At 45.6% G+C, this 17758-nt stretch overlaps 1 protein-coding gene across 1 annotated transcript; it reads right to left on the bottom strand.

Annotated features, from left to right (window-relative positions):
• Positions 1-668: 668 nt before the first annotated feature.
• On the bottom strand, positions 669-13724 carry PLPBP (pyridoxal phosphate binding protein). The gene is made up of 8 exons (XM_066639495.1): positions 13550-13724; positions 11639-11746; positions 9069-9104; positions 8677-8752; positions 7075-7209; positions 3678-3820; positions 3475-3573; positions 669-2473 (listed from the first exon to the last, which is right to left on the bottom strand). The coding sequence occupies exons 1-8, from the start codon at positions 13643-13645 to the stop codon at positions 2342-2344; spliced, it is 825 nt and encodes a 274-aa protein (XP_066495592.1). The 5' UTR covers positions 13646-13724; the 3' UTR covers positions 669-2341.
• Between the last annotated feature and the right edge of the window lie 4034 nt (positions 13725-17758).

Genomic DNA, 17758 nt, shown 5'->3' with positions numbered 1-17758 from the left:
CACAGCCTGAAGCAATTACAGGCGTGCACCACTTAACCAACTTCCTTTTAATAACGGACCACATATACTATATGGTGGTCAAAGCACAACAAAGAGACTCTTAATGAGGCAATCAGCCTGCAGCAGAGTGTCTGTTTACACAACAAAGAGGCTCTTAATGCAAAGAAGAGACAATTTGTGTCCAGCAGCCTGTGCATCCAGCAAGTGTCTGCTTACACACAAAGGCACTAGATTGGGCTAGATGTTTGTTTAATGACCTAATCGCATAACGGGAATAGGAGAATTTATCCCCGTTGTTAAGTGGTGCACACCTGTAGTTATCTGATATTTCCTCACCCATTGGAGACCCGCCAAAAATCAGGTCACGACCCATAGTTTGGGAACCACTGCTCTAGCAGTAACCATAGACTTCAGGCCAAGAGAATGACACTGGCTGATGTGTGATACTTGTGCTGCAGGACTTGTTTTCCGGCTCCCTTAAGGAGCCTTGAGATCGCCCACCAAGTGTTCCATCAGCACAATGATCAAATGAATACGTATTTTTGAGCTGGACAAGCCAGGACCTCCGAAACAAGGGCTTCTTGTGCTGGACGAGAGCGATAAAAATCTGAGCAACTGGGTGCAAACCCCGGCCTTTGTTCACCCCCAAGCAGTCACAGAACACCAGGCACGCAAAAATAACATATTTAATAGCTTAGTAACTGGCACAGATGGTACATTATTCTGATCCACAACTGGTTTTTATTCTGAACACAACGGGAACACGGCACTGGGGCAGTTTGGATTGCGTTTAGCACTGCACCTACACAGCAGGGAGACTAGTGAGCTGGGCGCTTTTGTTCTTTGCGGTTACATTCACAGTTGTGTCCAGGAAGTTAAAAATGTGTCCCGCAGCTAGAGTAACCCGGACGCCACAAGGCTGGAAGCTTTTGGCTATGGAGGAAAAAGGGGGGGGGGCGGCAGAGGGCAGGGGAAGAGGAGAAAAGGACACTTCTAACCGGGGACTAAAGTCAGTGTTAGCAGCAGGCTGGGCTTTGAAGTAGATTGTCAACATGTGATTTACAGAACAGATTTCACTGTAAACATTTTCACCGGGTGGGGGCGCTGCAAAGGAGGGATCGGAGACACGAATGAGACTCGGGGGGGGGGCGTTAAGAGCCGTGGTGGGCTGTGAAGATCTTGGCGCGATATGTACAGTGGTGATACAACTCTTATTTGCTACCACTTGGAGGCCAGCAGCTGGGACAACAATGCTCTCCATCAAGCCACGGAGTTCCCCAGGCCGTGGGGGAAACAAATTCCTTGTTTTTGAGCCACAGGCAGACCCTCCTGCTCCAACCACCCTGCAACGCTCTCTCTCTCTCTCAAACACACATACGTGCAGACAAGCTGCCAGGTTTTGTTTGGATGCTTTTGAGTCGTGGCAGTGCCCTTCCTCCGGGACAAGGGAGAGGAGGAAGGCATTCCAAAGAGCTCTCCACGCACAGCAGCCTCGCGGTCTCCCACGTGAGGTAGGTCGGCCCCGTTTCTCAGAGAGGGGACGCAGGCACAGTATGGTTAAGTGACTTGGCCATGTAGTATATAGCAAGTCAGTGGCAGAGCCTGGAGTTTCCTGGCTTTGGCTACACTGTTACCTAGCGGAGCTGCTCAGAGCATCAATTTACCCCAAGAGGAAGGGGGAGGGAAGAGGGGGGGGAGGACAGTTTATTTGGCCAAAAGAAAAAGCGATATGTAGCTGGTGATCAGAATTGGCAACGCCAGTCTTCAAGATGGCAACTTCAACCTCAAAACGCACTGTGCCTTTCGCCGGTGGCTCAGAACTACCACAAACTTTCACCGCAAGCGGATCCTGATTCAACTCGACTCTGTGCATCGCTCGGCAAATCACTCATGCCAAGGAGGTGTCAAGTTCGTTAGTGTCATTAAGGATCTAACAGAGACCGCTGCAAGGACACTTCTGTCTACTCCTAGCACAGCATCTCACGGGGAACAGGTGAGGATATGTCCCCTGGCAATGCCCCTGCAAAGGAGGACTTCCCTACAAGGAAGTCAACCCTCTGGTAAGAAATAGGTAATGACCACTGCTGGAAAAGTTTTATGCCCACACCTAGGGGGGCTTAAGTCACTTGTCAATCACAGGTGTTAATTTGCTGGTTTAAAAAAATCCAATTTCTATGGACACGCATTAGTAAAATTACAGGTAACAAGGTGCTTGTGAAACACCCTTGCATTACCTGATAGTGCCCCACAGCTTGTCAGCACAAAAGGGGGAGAGTGCATAGTAAGGGCTTTCAGAATGGATTCCCCCCAGCGGGAGGGAACCACCTGGGCTTTCTTGGGATTAGTGTGCCACCAAATTCTCCAGTTTGTCTTTCACCTCCCCTAGGGCCTTGTCGCCAGAAGGCTTGTTAGGGTAATCGCGCTCTCCGAAGATAGTGCTGCCGATTCTCACGTTGGTGGAGCCAACTTCAATCTGTCCAAAGGGAAAAGCGGGAGAAAAAAAACCTTAAGGATTCTGTCTTGGGAGCAGAGCTGTCCCGCTACTCTCATTTTGAGCAGTGCTGAACTGGGGTGGCCCATTGATTCGCCCATTCCAGGGAACAGAGAGTTGGGACTGATCTGAAAGACCTCAGTTTCCCACCTTTTATGTACAGGTCCAGCCTATTTATAAACGGATTTTTTATACACTGATTTGACTCAACACGAATGGCCCCTGCAAATGAGAAAGAATGTGCTGATCCCTGGAGAAGGGGAAAAATGCATCCCTTTAAAATCAGTTTTAAAAACTGAACAGTCCTTTAACAATAGCCTCCTTAATGGGAGGGGGGGGGCAGCTGGCTGACAATCCATCAATCCTTCTCTCTCCAGTGGACCCATCCCTTCCCCCTGAGCAGGTGAAAGAAAGGTGATCACTTTGCATTGGTGAAGGGAGGAGCTGAGTGAAGTGCTGATGGATTGTCTTCTTAATGACTCTTACCTTAGAGTCAAAAGGTCAGCAAGGCTGTTTTTCAATCACTGGAGCAAAGAAACTTTGTTTTTTAAATTGATTTGCCATAGTGCATTTTTTATATCTTGGAATCTTCTTATCTTTTATCTTCTCTGCTTGGAACAGAACCCATGCGAATAATTAGTCTCAACTTGTATATCTATCTCAGAACAGACCCTGCCTACAGGCTTGCAATGCAAAAAGACAAATACCATGAGAAAAGGGCAGAAGACGCAGAAGGAAAGGGGAAGGAGGAGAAGACTTTAGAAGAGGTTAATGCAGCAGTTTTCAAACTCTCAGGGAAGATTTACTCAAATGCTGGCCCAGCTCTCCTGGCTTAAGGTTGGTTCTCTGGCCAAAGGGCCATACATGTTCAGTCAAAGGGCCAGTCAGTCAGTCAGGCCATACATACGCTTGGTGTTCAGGGAGGAAGGTAGGAGAAAGAAGCCAAAGGGGAGAAGCAATGGTGAAAAAGAAGCTAGACTTACAGCATGCTGGAAGTCTGTAGACATCCCCATGCTCAGTTCCACGTTTTCAATGGGGATATTGAGCTTGTCACACACCTCCTGGCGCAAGGATATCAACATCTGGAAGGGGAAAAAAAAAGAGAGAGCATATCACTGAACTTTGCTCTTGACAATTCCTTGAAAGCCCAGGCTCGCCAGCCAGGATCGTGCAAGAATGGACATACCTGGAAGTCGGGGTTGGGCCCCTTACTGAGGTCGTGCCCGAAGCTGCCAATTGTCATCAAGCCCACAAATTCCAGGTTTGGACACTTCTGAAGGATGTGCGCCACCGTTGTCACCGTTTCTCCAGGGGGCAGGCCGTGCTTGCCTTGAAAGAGAATGGGCTTTGCTCAGTAGGAAAGTCAGCTGGTGTCCCCTGCTAGAAAGAATCCTAAATGCTGCTTCTCCTGGATTTTACCCTGACTCCAACATGCCGCCAACAGAAAAGCAGGCTCATTTCTTAAAACTGGCAGCAACTGTCAACCAGAACAGCTGGGCTGGAGGTTGCCCTCATCCCCTTTCCCGGCCTAGTCCTTTCAGCTAGTTGGAGCTGCTGCAGAAATGATAGGGGGCAAAAGTCTGTGCTTAATCTGCAGCCTGGCAGTACCAAAGCACCCCCCCCCTAACTATTGCCAGCTGCCAGGTTTTCCTGGTGGTCACCCCAAGTGGTGGGGCTACCCTGGTGGTGGGTACGGAAAAGGCTACCAGATGAGAGCTGGCAGTCATGTTTGGAGGAGTCTTCAGAGAGAGGGAGGGCTAACTCAGGTCACTGTTTAAAAAGCAATTAATTCACTTGAAGATGGAACTGTTGTTAAGTCTCATAATGGAATGATGAATCGTTAAACAGCTAAGATGTAGGAAAAGTTCTGTCAGATCAGGTCTAAGAGCCGTGTATCTGTTGGAGTTGGTGCAACTCCGTTTGCTGTCCAGAGGGGGCAGGATGCTGTCCAGAAGGGGTCAAGCTATGGCCCAGTGACTACTCTTTTTTGGCTGTTCTCTCTGTGACCCTTGTGGGCATGTGGCCCTAACCCTTTTCCTTCCCTTCTCCTCTGAACACTCCCTCTCTTGCTCTCTGACCACTGACCTGTTAAAATGGCATGCAGCAGGGCTCTGATGCCCACGCCATCTTGAACACATGGCATGCAGGGAAAGGCAGCTCTAGGGCCTTGCTATCTCTAAGTTAGCAGAACCTCTGATCCTAATCAGACGCTGTAAATATACACTCAATGGAACTGTAAGTAAACAACTTCTTTTTGCAACTTTAACAAGCCATTGCCTCTTTTCGTTGAATAGCAGACAGCCGGGTGAGGGAGGTTCCCTGGGGTGATACCCAAAGGGGGGGTCAGCTGCTTAAGCTACTCTGCTTCCCCCCAAAGAGGAAACTACTTTTAATTTCCTCCAACAGTATCCTGCTTCCCACTGTGGTCCAACAGTTGCCTCTGGAATGAAACCTTTAAGAAGAGATCAAGGCCGACCTCTCTCCCATGTTGCTCCCCCTGCAATCAGCATTTGGGGGCACATGGCATGTGAACACTGAAGTGGCATGTGGCCGTTGTAACAAGAACTCACTGACAGGCTGGCTTTCCGTGCATTTTTCTAATCCCCTTTCAAAGCCAGCAGCCGTTGCCATGTCATATGGCAGCAAATGCCACAGGTTTAAAAATATGCTGTGTGCAGTTCTTTTGTCTGCTCAAATCTCCCACCAAGCAGTTCACTGGAAAATGAAATAAATATACCCTTTAATTATCCCTGCTTACTGGGCAAAGAGGCACCTTTGTAAAGGGGTGACTCTCTTACATTTAGTGTGGGAAGGGGGGGCGAAGGGGAAGCAACTATATTCATGCTTTATAATATATGAGCTACGGTCATTGAGAAGCTGTATATGGGGGAATTGTGTGTCTCTTGAGCAGCTCTGTATGAATTGAAAGATGTGTGATTTTTAAGCTATTTTATTGGCTTTTTTTTGCTTGTTTTATTTGTTGTCTGTGATGCCAATAAAGGGTTCTGATCTGATCTATATTCATGCCTGAATCACATCTTCTCCAGTGACTGTTTGCTACTGTCTCTCTTGTGCCTTTTTTAAAGGGAATAACCTCCTTACTCCCTACATGATGCAAATCACTCTGTGGATTTTTTGTCAAGACGATAAATATTCTTGATATTCACAACAAACAATCTTCGGTATGCTCACCTGAGAGTCAGACCCAATGAAAACAGGGCAGATTTCTGAGCAAACTATGCACAGAACTGTATAGTTGAGTTAACTTTGGATAGCTACTAAAGACAGCAGGATTCTCCAGCAGTTTCCGATTGACTTTGGGGAGTCTACTAAATTAACATACTACATTATTCTGTTACGACCAGAGGTGTTTGAAATTTTTTTTTTTTTTTTTTGCAGATTATGTGCTTTGAAAAAGATTAAGAGCCCAGTCCTATGCATGTCTACTCAGAAGTAAGTCCCATTAGAGTCTATGGGGCTTACTCCCAGGAAAGTGTGGACAGGATTGGGCTGTAAAAGCAGCAGAGAGTGGTGTTATGTGTTTTATGTCCAGTTCTGGTTGCCGCATCTCAAAAAAGACATAGTGGAAATGGAAAAGGTGCAAAAGAGAGCGACTAAGATGATTACGGGGCTGGGGCACCTTCCTTATGAGGAAAGGCTACGGCGTTTGGGCCTCTTCAGCCTAGAAAAGAGACGCCTGAGGGGGGACATGATTGAGACATACAAATTTATGCAGGGGATGGACAGAGTGGATAGGGAGATGCTCTTTACACTCTCACATAATACCAGAACCAGGGGACATCCACTAAAATTGAGTGTTGGGCAGGTTAGGACAGACAAAAGAAAATATTTCTTTACTCAGCGTGTGGTCGGTCTGTGGAACTCCTTGCCACAGGATGTGGTGATGGCGTCTAGCCTAGACGCCTTTAAAAGGGGATTGGACAAGTTTCTGGAGGCAAAATCCATTATGGGGTACAAGCCATGATGTGTATGCGCAACCTCCTGATTTTAGAAATGGGTTATGTCAGAATGCCAGATGCAAGGGAGGGCACCAGGATGAGGTCTCTTGTTATCTGGTGTGCTCCCTGGGGCATTTGGTGGGCCGCTGTGAGATACAGGAAGCTGGACTAGATGGGCCTATGGCCTGATCCAGTGGGGCTGTTCTTATTCCAAGTTGTCATCCTTATTAATTTTAAACACTTTAAAAGTGTACTAGGTAAGTGATATAGTGTCAGCAGATGCAGCCACAGTACTAGTTATAACTGGAAAAGTAATCTATTTTAATTTCTGGAAAACGTTTTACACACCAAAACGCGGTGTTTTGTGTTTTTAACGTCATTATCAACATAAACAAACACTTCTAGTTATAACACCACTTCACAGCAATCAGGTTGTTGAAAGCTGGTCATGGTTTGTCTTGAGATGATACTTTTTGGATTCAAATGGGCCACATGCATTTTGTTTGTCCATAGAACCGATTCATAATTTTGACTTGGAAATAATTAAAAATATATATATAACAAACATGAAGGGGAACTGCTTGGGCCCTTCAATAAGAGCTGAACTACATCCATGCAACTTACTGCCTTCCCCGCTGGTGTTGACTTGAACCATTATCTTGAGCTTCTCTGAACAGCCCCTCTTCTGCCACGAAGCACTCACTCTATCCGCCAATTTTAGAGAGTCCACCGTTTCCAGCATGAATAGATTTGGTACAGCTACGCAAAATGTTTAAAAAGAGGATCTTACTGAATAGCAGCAACAAAAGATACTAACTCTTTGCCTAATGTAGCAGGAAGTACTGAAAGATGCCCACTTCCTTGGAAGTCGCCATTGGAAGTGCCCAAGGTGTGCAATGGTTGTGTTGTAGCAAGGGTGACGTTACGGAGAGGATCATGACAGGATAGGTCAATTGTAGTCAGGCTGGGTTCCAAAGAAGAAGGCTTCAGATTTTAGCCTGGTGTTTGTGATAAGGACTGGGCGCCTGGCCCTGCTATTGGACTAAGGGCACAATCCTAAGCAGGTCTACTTAGAAGTAAGTCCTATTGTGTTCAATGGAACTTACACCCAGGAAAGTGAGGTTAGAGGCTATCCACACTTACCTATCCACACTTACTTATAGAGGAAAGAGGCTATCCACACTTACCCGGGAGTAAGCCCCATTGACTATCATTGTTAAAAGCATATACATAGAAGCCTGTTAAAAGATCTGTAACGTTTCCTCAAATGCAGTCACGTACCATGGTAGCATCAAGTCTAACATATTAAAAAATAAATTGCACATTGAAATGAATGGGGACCCACCTGAAATTGGCTCAGGACCGACCAAGTGGGTCCTGACACAAAGTTTGAGAAACACTGCCTTATTCTGATATCCCAATTAAAACAACTCACTCAAGAATATACTTAGCATTATTTGGAGTACAAGGAGAAGATATGACCTTTGCGCCTGAAGGAGTCCTCAGGGACAGCTGGTGTAGGGGAGTGACTAAGGGACTGAGTGGGAATTCAGCACCTCCCTGGTTCAAATCTTATCTCTGCCATGAACTCGCTAGGTGGCCTTAAGGCAAGTGACTCCCTCTCAGCCTTCCCCACCTGAAATATATTTACTGCCACAATATTTACTTATCTTAAAGGGTTCTTGGAAGGACAACATCAAGATAACACGCATCAAGAGCTCTCCCCAGAAAGCATGATACAAATGCTACATATCACTAATAAGATTAAAACACATTGCCCAATTTTCAGGCACCAGATTTCAGGCTAATGACGCACCAGGACAGCTCACAGCATCCGGACCTCGGGGTACTGCAGGCAGAGAGCTGCTCGGTTGAAAAAAGTACATCATGCAGCTCTTGATGACTTGAGAATTCACAGTTACTAGCCAATATGACCTGACCTAGGGGAAATTTTTCTTCCTGGCACTGGAATCAGTCAAAGTATGTGCCACAAGCAAAAATCCAAAGGGCAATTTTTGAAGGCGCAACTCACTGACACGTCGGCATCATTAATATAAGAAAGTCTGTTCTGTGCTCATTGAATTGTGCAACTCAACAGCATTCCAAAGTTGGAATCCGTTTGAGCCAGCAGCACTGATGTGTTAAAGTGTGACTACAGCTGTTCCTCCCACCCTTAAGCCTGAAGAGTTCACTGCCCCCAGCCAACACCAAAAAAGTTCAGATTACCAATCAGCTTGCTGACATTGTTTTTCTGCAGGTGGCCGATGAAATGCCATTTAATCTCTGGACACAAAGACAGAATCTGGACAAGAGAAACAAAAGGTGAGTTGGTTCCAAAGTACATTCCTGCAACATTTACAACATTTGCAATGGAAGAAGTTTTCACAGTGTGTTTTAAAGACACAGGTGTCAAGTCAGACTTGTAAACCTCACCTGTGGCGTCGGGTGCACGATTCGCTTCAATTGTGGTTAACATACTGGTAGGAAGCTGCCAGAATTAACAGCGTCCATCAGATGCAGTAAATGAGATAGTCTATTCTGCATGGGAAATTTGTGGGACAATCTCCCACAACCAAAGCTTCACAATTTTATTTAAACCATGCTGTGTACTTACTTACCCGGGAGTCCGACGCCTTTTCCAGCAATTCTTGGACCTACAGAAAATCAAGACATTTTCCGATTAAGATCAGTAGGCTCTCCATCACTTACTTCTGCCTGAACCTGCATCTTATAAGCATGCCACAAACCAGAAAGGGACTTACAAGTGTGTCACCCCGTGCAAGGCAGCATGGGTTTAAGATAATTTTGCAAAGCATGCTACATGAAAGGTGACATTCCGCTTGTCCTCCAGTGCCAACAGCCTCCTCTCCTCATGAGCAAGAAGTCTTGCGCTATCGAATCCACTATTCCCATATCTATTTTGTCCATTTTGCCTACCATAATTGAACACATGTATTCAATATACATGTGGTACCCATTGCTATTCATTCAATCATCTGGCTGTCATCATGACACAGTGATATGTAGCATTTTGGTGCTACTTGAGGAGCAGCCTGAGATGCTGCGTTGGTGTGGCAGAAAAGCCATGGCAAGAATTAGACAACAGACACAGGTTTCAGAGAGGTTGAAAGTGCTGGAAGCAGGAGCAAGAAGGAAATCAAGGGAGAAGTGAAGTGCCGTCTCCCGGCTCCTGACCCAGCCTTTTATTAAGTCTCAAAACACATGATATAAGATTACGTCGTTGGGAAATTTCCACAAGGATACTACTTTTCCTACCGGCTGTCTACTAGCTAGTTCTAGCTTCACCGCAAACACATTCCTAGATAAGATTCTTCTTCCTAGCATTCTGCTGCTCACAGGCACAGAGTTCAATGACCCAACATATTTCCAAGGTTGGTTGAGTGTGCTCAACTGCGCAGGCGTGCCTGACTGTCCTTGATGCCAAATATGCTAAGACATCTTAGTGCCTGTGTATGTAAATACTACAGTGATACTTGGAGCAGGTGCTTGCAGAGCATGGAGCCCTTGATAATAACTCACCAATACTAGCCAATCTGACCTGACCAAGGGGAAATTCAAATTAACCAGTGATAATTTGGCATGTGCCCTTGCCCAGACCAACTATCAGAGCTCCCGCCACTTTTGGGGCCTTCATGATACCAGAATGCAGCAGTGCCACACTGCAATGAAAACTGCATGTGCCGGGTGCTGGGAAAATAAGGCATCCCCCATAAGCAGCCCCCCCATTTAGATTGTCCGGCATGTTTTTGAAAGGGATTAATCTCAAATTGCAGAACATGACCGTCCCAAATGGTATCTCCTACTACATATACCATTGCTCTAAAGCAGGGGTGTCCAAAGTTTTTGGCTGGAGGGCCACATCATCTCTCTGACACTGTGTCGGGAGCCGGGGTGGGGGGAGGAAGAATTAATTTATATTCAAAAATTTGAATAAATTTGCATAAGTTTACATAAATGAATATATTAAAGATGAACTTATATGAATGAATGAAGGTCTGGCAATAGCTCAAGGCCTATAAAAGACCTTGCACAAAGCAAGGCTGGCCTTTCCTTTGCTGCCTCTGCTGCATCACAGACATGAAACAGCAAGCAGTGGAGGGAGCCTTCATTCCACAGCTCACGCGAGAGGTCAAACAGTCGCCCTCACACTGAGAGCAGTTGCATCGGGCCAGTGCGGGCTCCAACAAATCTCCGGAGGGCCAGAGGCTCATTGGAGACTGGGGGCTCCCTGAGGGCCATATTGGGAAGCCCCGAGGGCCGCATGTGGCCCCAGGGCTTGGGTTTGGGCATCTCTGCTCTAAAGCCTATTGCAGCAATTCACTGGGCATGCAGGAGACAAATGGATAAATGGGAAGAGTGAGCAGAATCCGGCATGGCCTGGAATACACGGGGCACAGAGTAGTCAATTTCCTGAAGCAATTGTTAGCAATGCCAGAATGAGGCACTTGGGTTAAAAGGAATTCTGGCAATTCTACAATAGATCCAGGGACCTGAACACCAGTCCTGGGTGCTAACAGAGTGTGCAAGGGATGGGAGACAGAGAAAGAAACCAGAGCTCAGGTAAAAGCATGAGAATGACGGCCAAGGAGGCTGAGAACGAGGTAGAACATCTTCTGGACTTTCTGCAACGGGACCAAAGAAATACATCAACTAAGTTTTTACAGAGAAAGCCTGGCCTAGATGCCTTGAAAAGGGTATTGGACAGACTGATGGGGGGGGAATCCATCACAGTTTATGTCATTATGACTGCATGTAACCTCTGGGTTTTTAGAAGTAGCCTCTCTCTGAATGCCAGATGCAAGGGGGTGGCAACAGGATGCAGGTATCTTGTAGTCCTGTGTGCTTCCAGAGGTATTTGGTGGGCCACTGTGAGATACAGGACTCTGGACTAGATGGGCCCTTAGCCTGATCCAGCTGGGCTCTTTTTATGCGCCTATGCCCTCCTCTATAGTAAGGGATGCTTCCTGATTTTTTTATATTTTTGCCCAGCAGATCTGCACCTAAGCCATCAAGCTTACACTTACTGAGCACCTACTTTACAGTTCTCCAGCATGAGGTGGGACCCAGGGGCTGGCTCCACACATAGGCTGCCAGAAACTTCCTTAGCTGGCATCGGGGGACTAAGCCTTGGCTTTTTTCTGACCCTCAAGCACACACAGACACTCACGTAGTTTTCTCCAAAGCTGCGCTGTCCGTGGTTGTACGCCTCAATCACCATTTCTGCCGGTTTCGTTTTACTGACCGCAACGAGGCGAGGCTGTATGGCAGGCAAGCCCTAGGAGCGATGAAAGAAAGGGTCTGCTAGAAAGTGGACGCATTCACAAGGGTGGGTCGGGATCCACTGGTGGTCGCAATCCGATTTTTGGTGAGTCCCACAGAAGCCAAGCAGAGCCTCCAGTGAAAACACTGGTGATGGAAAGATTTGACAACTAATTGCCTCAAGCCCTGAGGCTATTCAAAAATCAGATAGCTGCTAATTGTCTTGCAATTAGGACAAAAGGCGGTATGTGTTTTTTTTTTGTATTTATCCATTATTTATACCACTTTTCAAAGTTCAAAACATGTTCACTTTCTGTGCAAGCATATGCATATCTACTCAGTGGTAAGCCCTATTTAGTGCAATGGAACTTATTCCCAGGTAAGTCTGTATAGCACTGGGTCACAGGAGCTATTGATGGGTCATGACCAGATTTTTAGTGGGTCATCATAGGGTGATGGAAAGTTCAGATAATTAATTGTCTCAAGCCCTGAAGCAGTTCATAAATCAGATACTGTAGCTGCCAATTACTCTGCAAATAGCTCAGCTCCTGCAGTTTGCAAGATAGTTGCTAATTGCCCTGCAAGAAGCTGACCTGCAGTTTGCAAGCATGTGTAAATATAGGCAAATAAATGTTTGAAGGTCTTTTTTTCTGGTTCTTAGAAACTATTTCTTTTTAGATCACCTTTTTTAAAGTCTGGGAAACCCCTGGGTGGGTCCTGATAGAATGTCCTTTTAAGAACTGGGTCCTGGTGTTAAAAAGTTTGGGAAACCACTGGCCTAGATAGACTGCAAGCCTTTTGGGGCAGGGACCTGCCTTTCCACTCTTTACAAAGCAGCACGCATTATATATTGTGTGGATATTGCAACAAAATACCCTAAACCAGTGATTCTCACACATTTAGCACCAGGACCCACTTTTTAGAATGAGAATTTGTCAGGACCCACCAGAAGTGATATCATGACCAGAAGTGACATTATCAAGCAGAAACATTTTCAGCAATCCTGGGCTGCAATCCTACCCACACTTACCCAGGAACAAGTCCCATTGACTATCATTGTTAAAAGCATATACAGAGTAGCCTGTTAAAAGTATAAATCTGTAACATTTCTCCAAACGCAGTCACATACTATGGTAGCATCATGCCTAATATATTAAAAATAAAATATTGAAATGAATGGGGACCCATCGGAAATTGGACCGCGACCCACCTAGTGGGTCCTGACCCACAGTTTGAGAAACACTGCCCTAAACAACACAGAAAGGGGTGCACTGGTTGTGTCTGGAAGGGTGGGGGGAGGCTGAGCCTGGCAATACCAGCCAGGGCTGGACCCAGACCAGCTCCCCCCATTCCCTTCATTCATCAGCACCTCCTTCATTCATTGCCACATCCAGTGGCTAGGAGTTCCACAGGCTAGGTGCAGGAATATTTTCTTTGGTCTGTTCTAACTCTCCTGGCACCCAGTTTCAGGTGTTTTAAGTCTTTCCCCTGCTTATTGCCCCTGCCTCTCATTCCCCCTCCCCCCCTTTCTGTCCTCTGTCTTCAAAGCCTTGATTGCAAGCCTCTTGGGGCAGGGACCTGCCTTTCCACTCCTGGCAAAGCAGCACACAGCAGGCATGGCTATTTCAACACAATACCCTGAATTACACAGAAGGGGGTGCACTGCTTGAGCTTGGAAGGGTAGAGGGGGCTGAGCCTGGCAGGAGCAGCCAGGGTTGGACCCACAGCAGCCCCCCAAGCCTCCCCCCTGCAAGCCTCAGAGCCTCTGGTTCCAAGCAGGGGGCTCCAAACCTCCCCTCTGCTGCTGTTCCCCCCTCACCTGGGGCCTGCTGGCTGCAGCCTGCTGCAGCTTCTCCTTCACCGCCTTCAGGGCCGGGCCCAGGCCTTCCCCAGCAGCCATGCCAGCTCTCAGCATCCCCAGCAAGGCCTCCACCAAGCAGCAGCCCCTCTCCCACCTCCCCGGCTTCCGCCACACACGCAGCTCTCCCCGAGGCAACCAATCAGCGCTCAAAGGCCTTCCACTCTAGCCAGTAAGAAGGAGAGGTGGAGTCCGAGGGGTGGGACTAGGCCTGCTGGGTGTAGGCGCCTGGCAGCCATCTTGGAAAGGTCGTGAGCACAGCAGAGGGCTAAAGGGAGTGGAAAGGCTCTGGGAGGAAGGGCACTCAGCGCGCATGCGCAAAAAGGAGAGCTGCAGGAAGGATAGGCTGGTGCCCATGTCCTCATGCCCACATTGCATTGATTGGGGCACGTTACATTTATTAGCAACACATTAATAAAATTATCAATAATAATTTAATTGCTAATATTATTCATTAATACATTTATATTAATATATTTATATATTCAATAATATATAATATGTAACATATATAATATACAATATATTTATATTAAGTTATTTAATAATATATAATATGTAATATATAATATATTTATATTTATATTTTAATATAATATGTAATATATAACATTTAATCTACAATATATTAATATATTAAATGAATAATATTAGCAATTAAATTAATATGATATATTGCATATTATATTAATATATTATTGATATAATTTATATACTATAAATATATTAGTAAATATTGAATTGTTAATTTATTAATAAATGCATTTGTGAATGCAATTTATTTATATTACATTGATTTTATTATAAACAATACATAAAATAATAAAATTGAAATAATTATAATTATTAAAATAATTAAAATAATTTACATTAAAATAAAAATGAATATTTGTTAAATACATTTCCTATTAAATGCAAAAAATAAATGTATTTATGAATGCAGTGTAATTTATTTTCAATATATGGTTTATTTTATTATAAATAATACATAAAATAATATATTGAAATAATTATTTAAATTATTCATAATATGTTAATAAATGCATTTATTATTACATGCAGTACATTGCATATATAAATGCAAACCGCAATGTAATGGAGAAGGGGGGGAGAGAAAAGCATGTAGCCCACCCAGAGCCCAATCCTATCCAATTTTCCAGTTCTGGTACAGCTATGCCAATGGGGCATGTACTGCATCCTGTGGTGGGGAAGCAGTCACAGAGGCCTCCTCAAGGTAAGGGAACATTAGTTGTCTTACTTTGGGGCTGCATTGCAGCTGCATCAGTGCTGGAAAGTTGGGATAGGATTAGAGCCCAATCCTATCCAATTTTCCAGTGCAGGTGTAGCCATGCCAATGGGGCATGCACTGCATCTTATGGTGGGGCAGCAGTCACGGAGGCCTCCTTAAGGTATGGAAACTTTTGTTCCCTTATCTTGCAGCTGCATCGATGCTGGAAAGTTGGATAGGATTGGGCCCTCAGTTATTGAGCAGCAATCTGGTGGTCATTTGTGCTTTCTTTCTTCAAGGCTTGGGGTGATCTCTCCATGAAAATATGAATAAAATAATCTTCAAGGAGTTGCACATTTGTGTGAAATTTTGTATTTTTACTGAACTTTGACTAAAAAAAACACTTCGCATTTAACAAGTTGAGCAAGCTTTCCATTTCTTTGCCCAGAATGTAATTAATCTGTGGAACTCCTTGCCACAGGCCTAGATGACTTTAACAGAGTTCCACAGATTAATTACATGCTGGCTAAAGAAATATTTTCTTCATTTGTTCTAACTGTCCCGGCAACTCAATTTAAGTGGATGTTCCCTGGTGCTGGTGTTATGTGTGAGAGAAAAGAACATCATCCTATCCACTTTATCCATCACCTGCATAATTTTGTCAATCATATCCCTCCTCAGGACTCTTTTTTTCCTAAACTGAAGAGCCTCAAATGCTGTAGCCTGTCCTCATAAGGGAGGTGCCCCTGCCCAGTAAACATTTTGGTTGCTCTCTTTTAGGACCAGCTGAAAAAAAAAAAAGCCTTTGGATTACTTCAAGCTCAAATGACAATATGGCAAAGAAGCCTGATTAAATAACCATACACCTCTGAACAGATTGGTCTATGACTGGAGAACATAAGAACATAAGAACAGCCCCACTGGATCAGGCCATAGGCCCATCTAGTCCAGCTTCCTGTATCTCACAGCGGCCCACCAAATGCCCCAGGGAGCACACCAGATAACAAGAGACCTGCAAGGCTTTCTGGGAATTGTAGTTAAGAACATAAGAACAGCCCCACTGGATCAGGCCATAGGCCCATCTAGTCCAGCTTCCTGTATCTCACAGCGGCCCACCAAATGCCCCAGGGAGCACACCAGATAACAAGAGACCTGCAAGGCTTCCTGGGAATTGTAGTTAAGAACATAAGAACAGCCCCACTGGATCAGGCCATAGGCCCATCTAGTCCAGCTTCCTGTATCTCACAGCGGTCCACCAAATGCCCCAGGGAGCACACCAGATAACAAGAGACCTCATCCTGGTGCCCTCCCCTGCATCTGGCATTCTGACATAGCCCATTTCTAAAATCAGGAGGTTGCGCATACACATCATGGCTTGTACCCCATAATGGATTTTTCCTCCAGAAACTTGTCCAATCCCCTTTTAAAGGCGTCTAGGCTAGACGCCATCACCACATCCTGTGGCAAGGAGTTCCACAGACCGACCACACGCTGAGTAAAGAAATATTTTCTTTTGTCTGTCCTAACCTGCCCAACACTCAATTTTAGTGGCTGTCCCCTGGTTCTGGTATTATGTGAGAGTGTAAAGAGCATCTCCCTATCCACTCTGTCCATCCCCTGCATAATTTTGTATGTCTCAATCATGTCCCCCCTCAGGCGTCTCTTTTCTAGGCTGAAGAGGCCCAAACGCCGTAGCCTTTCCTCATAAGTAAGGTGCCCCAACCCCATAATCATCTTAGTCGCTCTCTTTTGCACCTTTTCCATTTCCACTATGTCTTTTTTGAGATGCGGCGACCAGAACTGGACACAATACTCCAGGTGTGGCCTTACCATAGATTTGTACAACGGCATTATAATACTAGCCGTTTTGTTCTCAATACCCTTCCTAATGATCCCAAGCATAGAATTGGCCTTCTTCACTGCCGCCGCACATTGGGTCGACACTTTCATCGACCTGTCCACCACCACCCCCAGATCTCTCTCCTGATCTGTCACAGACAGCTCAGAACCCATCAGCCTATATCTAAAGTTTTGATTTTTTGCCCCAATGTGCATGACTTTACACTTACTGACATTGAAGCGCATCTGCCATTTTGCTGCCCATTCTGCCAGTCTGGAGAGATCCTTCTGGAGCTCCTCACAATCACTTCTGGTCTTTACCGCTCGGAAAAGTTTGGTGTCGTCTGCAAACTTAGCCACGTCACAGCTCAACCCTGTCTCCAGGTCATTTATGAAGAGGTTGAAAAGCACCGGTCCCAGGACAGATCCTTGGGGCACACCACTTTTCACCTCTCTCCATTGTGAAAATTGCCCATTGACACCCACTCTCTGCTTCCTGGCCTCCAACCAGTTCTCAATCCACGAGAGGACCTGTCCTCTAATTCCCTGACTGTGGAGTTTTTTCAGTAGCCTTTGGTGAGGGACCGTGTCAAACGCCTTCTGAAAGTCCAGATATATAATGTCCACGGGTTCTCCCGCATCCACATGCCTGTTGACCTTTTCAAAGAATTCTATAAGGTTTGTGAGGCAAGACTTACCCTTACAGAAGCTATGCTGACTCTCCCTCAGCAAGGCCTGTTCGTCTATGTGTTTTGAGATCCTATCTTTGATGAAGCATTCCACCATCTTACCCGGTATGGATGTTAGGCTAACCTGTCTATAGTTTCCCGGGTCCCCCCTCTTTCCCTTTTTAAAAATAGGCAATAGACCTACTTTAACAAGTATCAAGGGTGCACAATTAAAAAAATAGGCCTGGTGACTTGAACCAAGGTTGCTGGAGGGGAGAAAAAGGATGGTTTCATCCTGATATGTGAGATCGGGTAGCCTCTTCCTTAGTCCTCACTTCCTCCCTTGTTCAGATTCTGTAAACTGTTTTCTGCGAATACAAAATGACACCCACAAGGCTGAACAATCAAGGACAGTTGTGCTCATCCCAGAAACAC

Source organism: Tiliqua scincoides, chromosome 11 (genome assembly GCF_035046505.1).
Source record: "Tiliqua scincoides isolate rTilSci1 chromosome 11, rTilSci1.hap2, whole genome shotgun sequence".
NCBI classification, from domain to species: domain Eukaryota; kingdom Metazoa; phylum Chordata; class Lepidosauria; order Squamata; family Scincidae; genus Tiliqua; species Tiliqua scincoides.
This window is presented reverse-complemented; position numbering and strand designations above follow the sequence as displayed.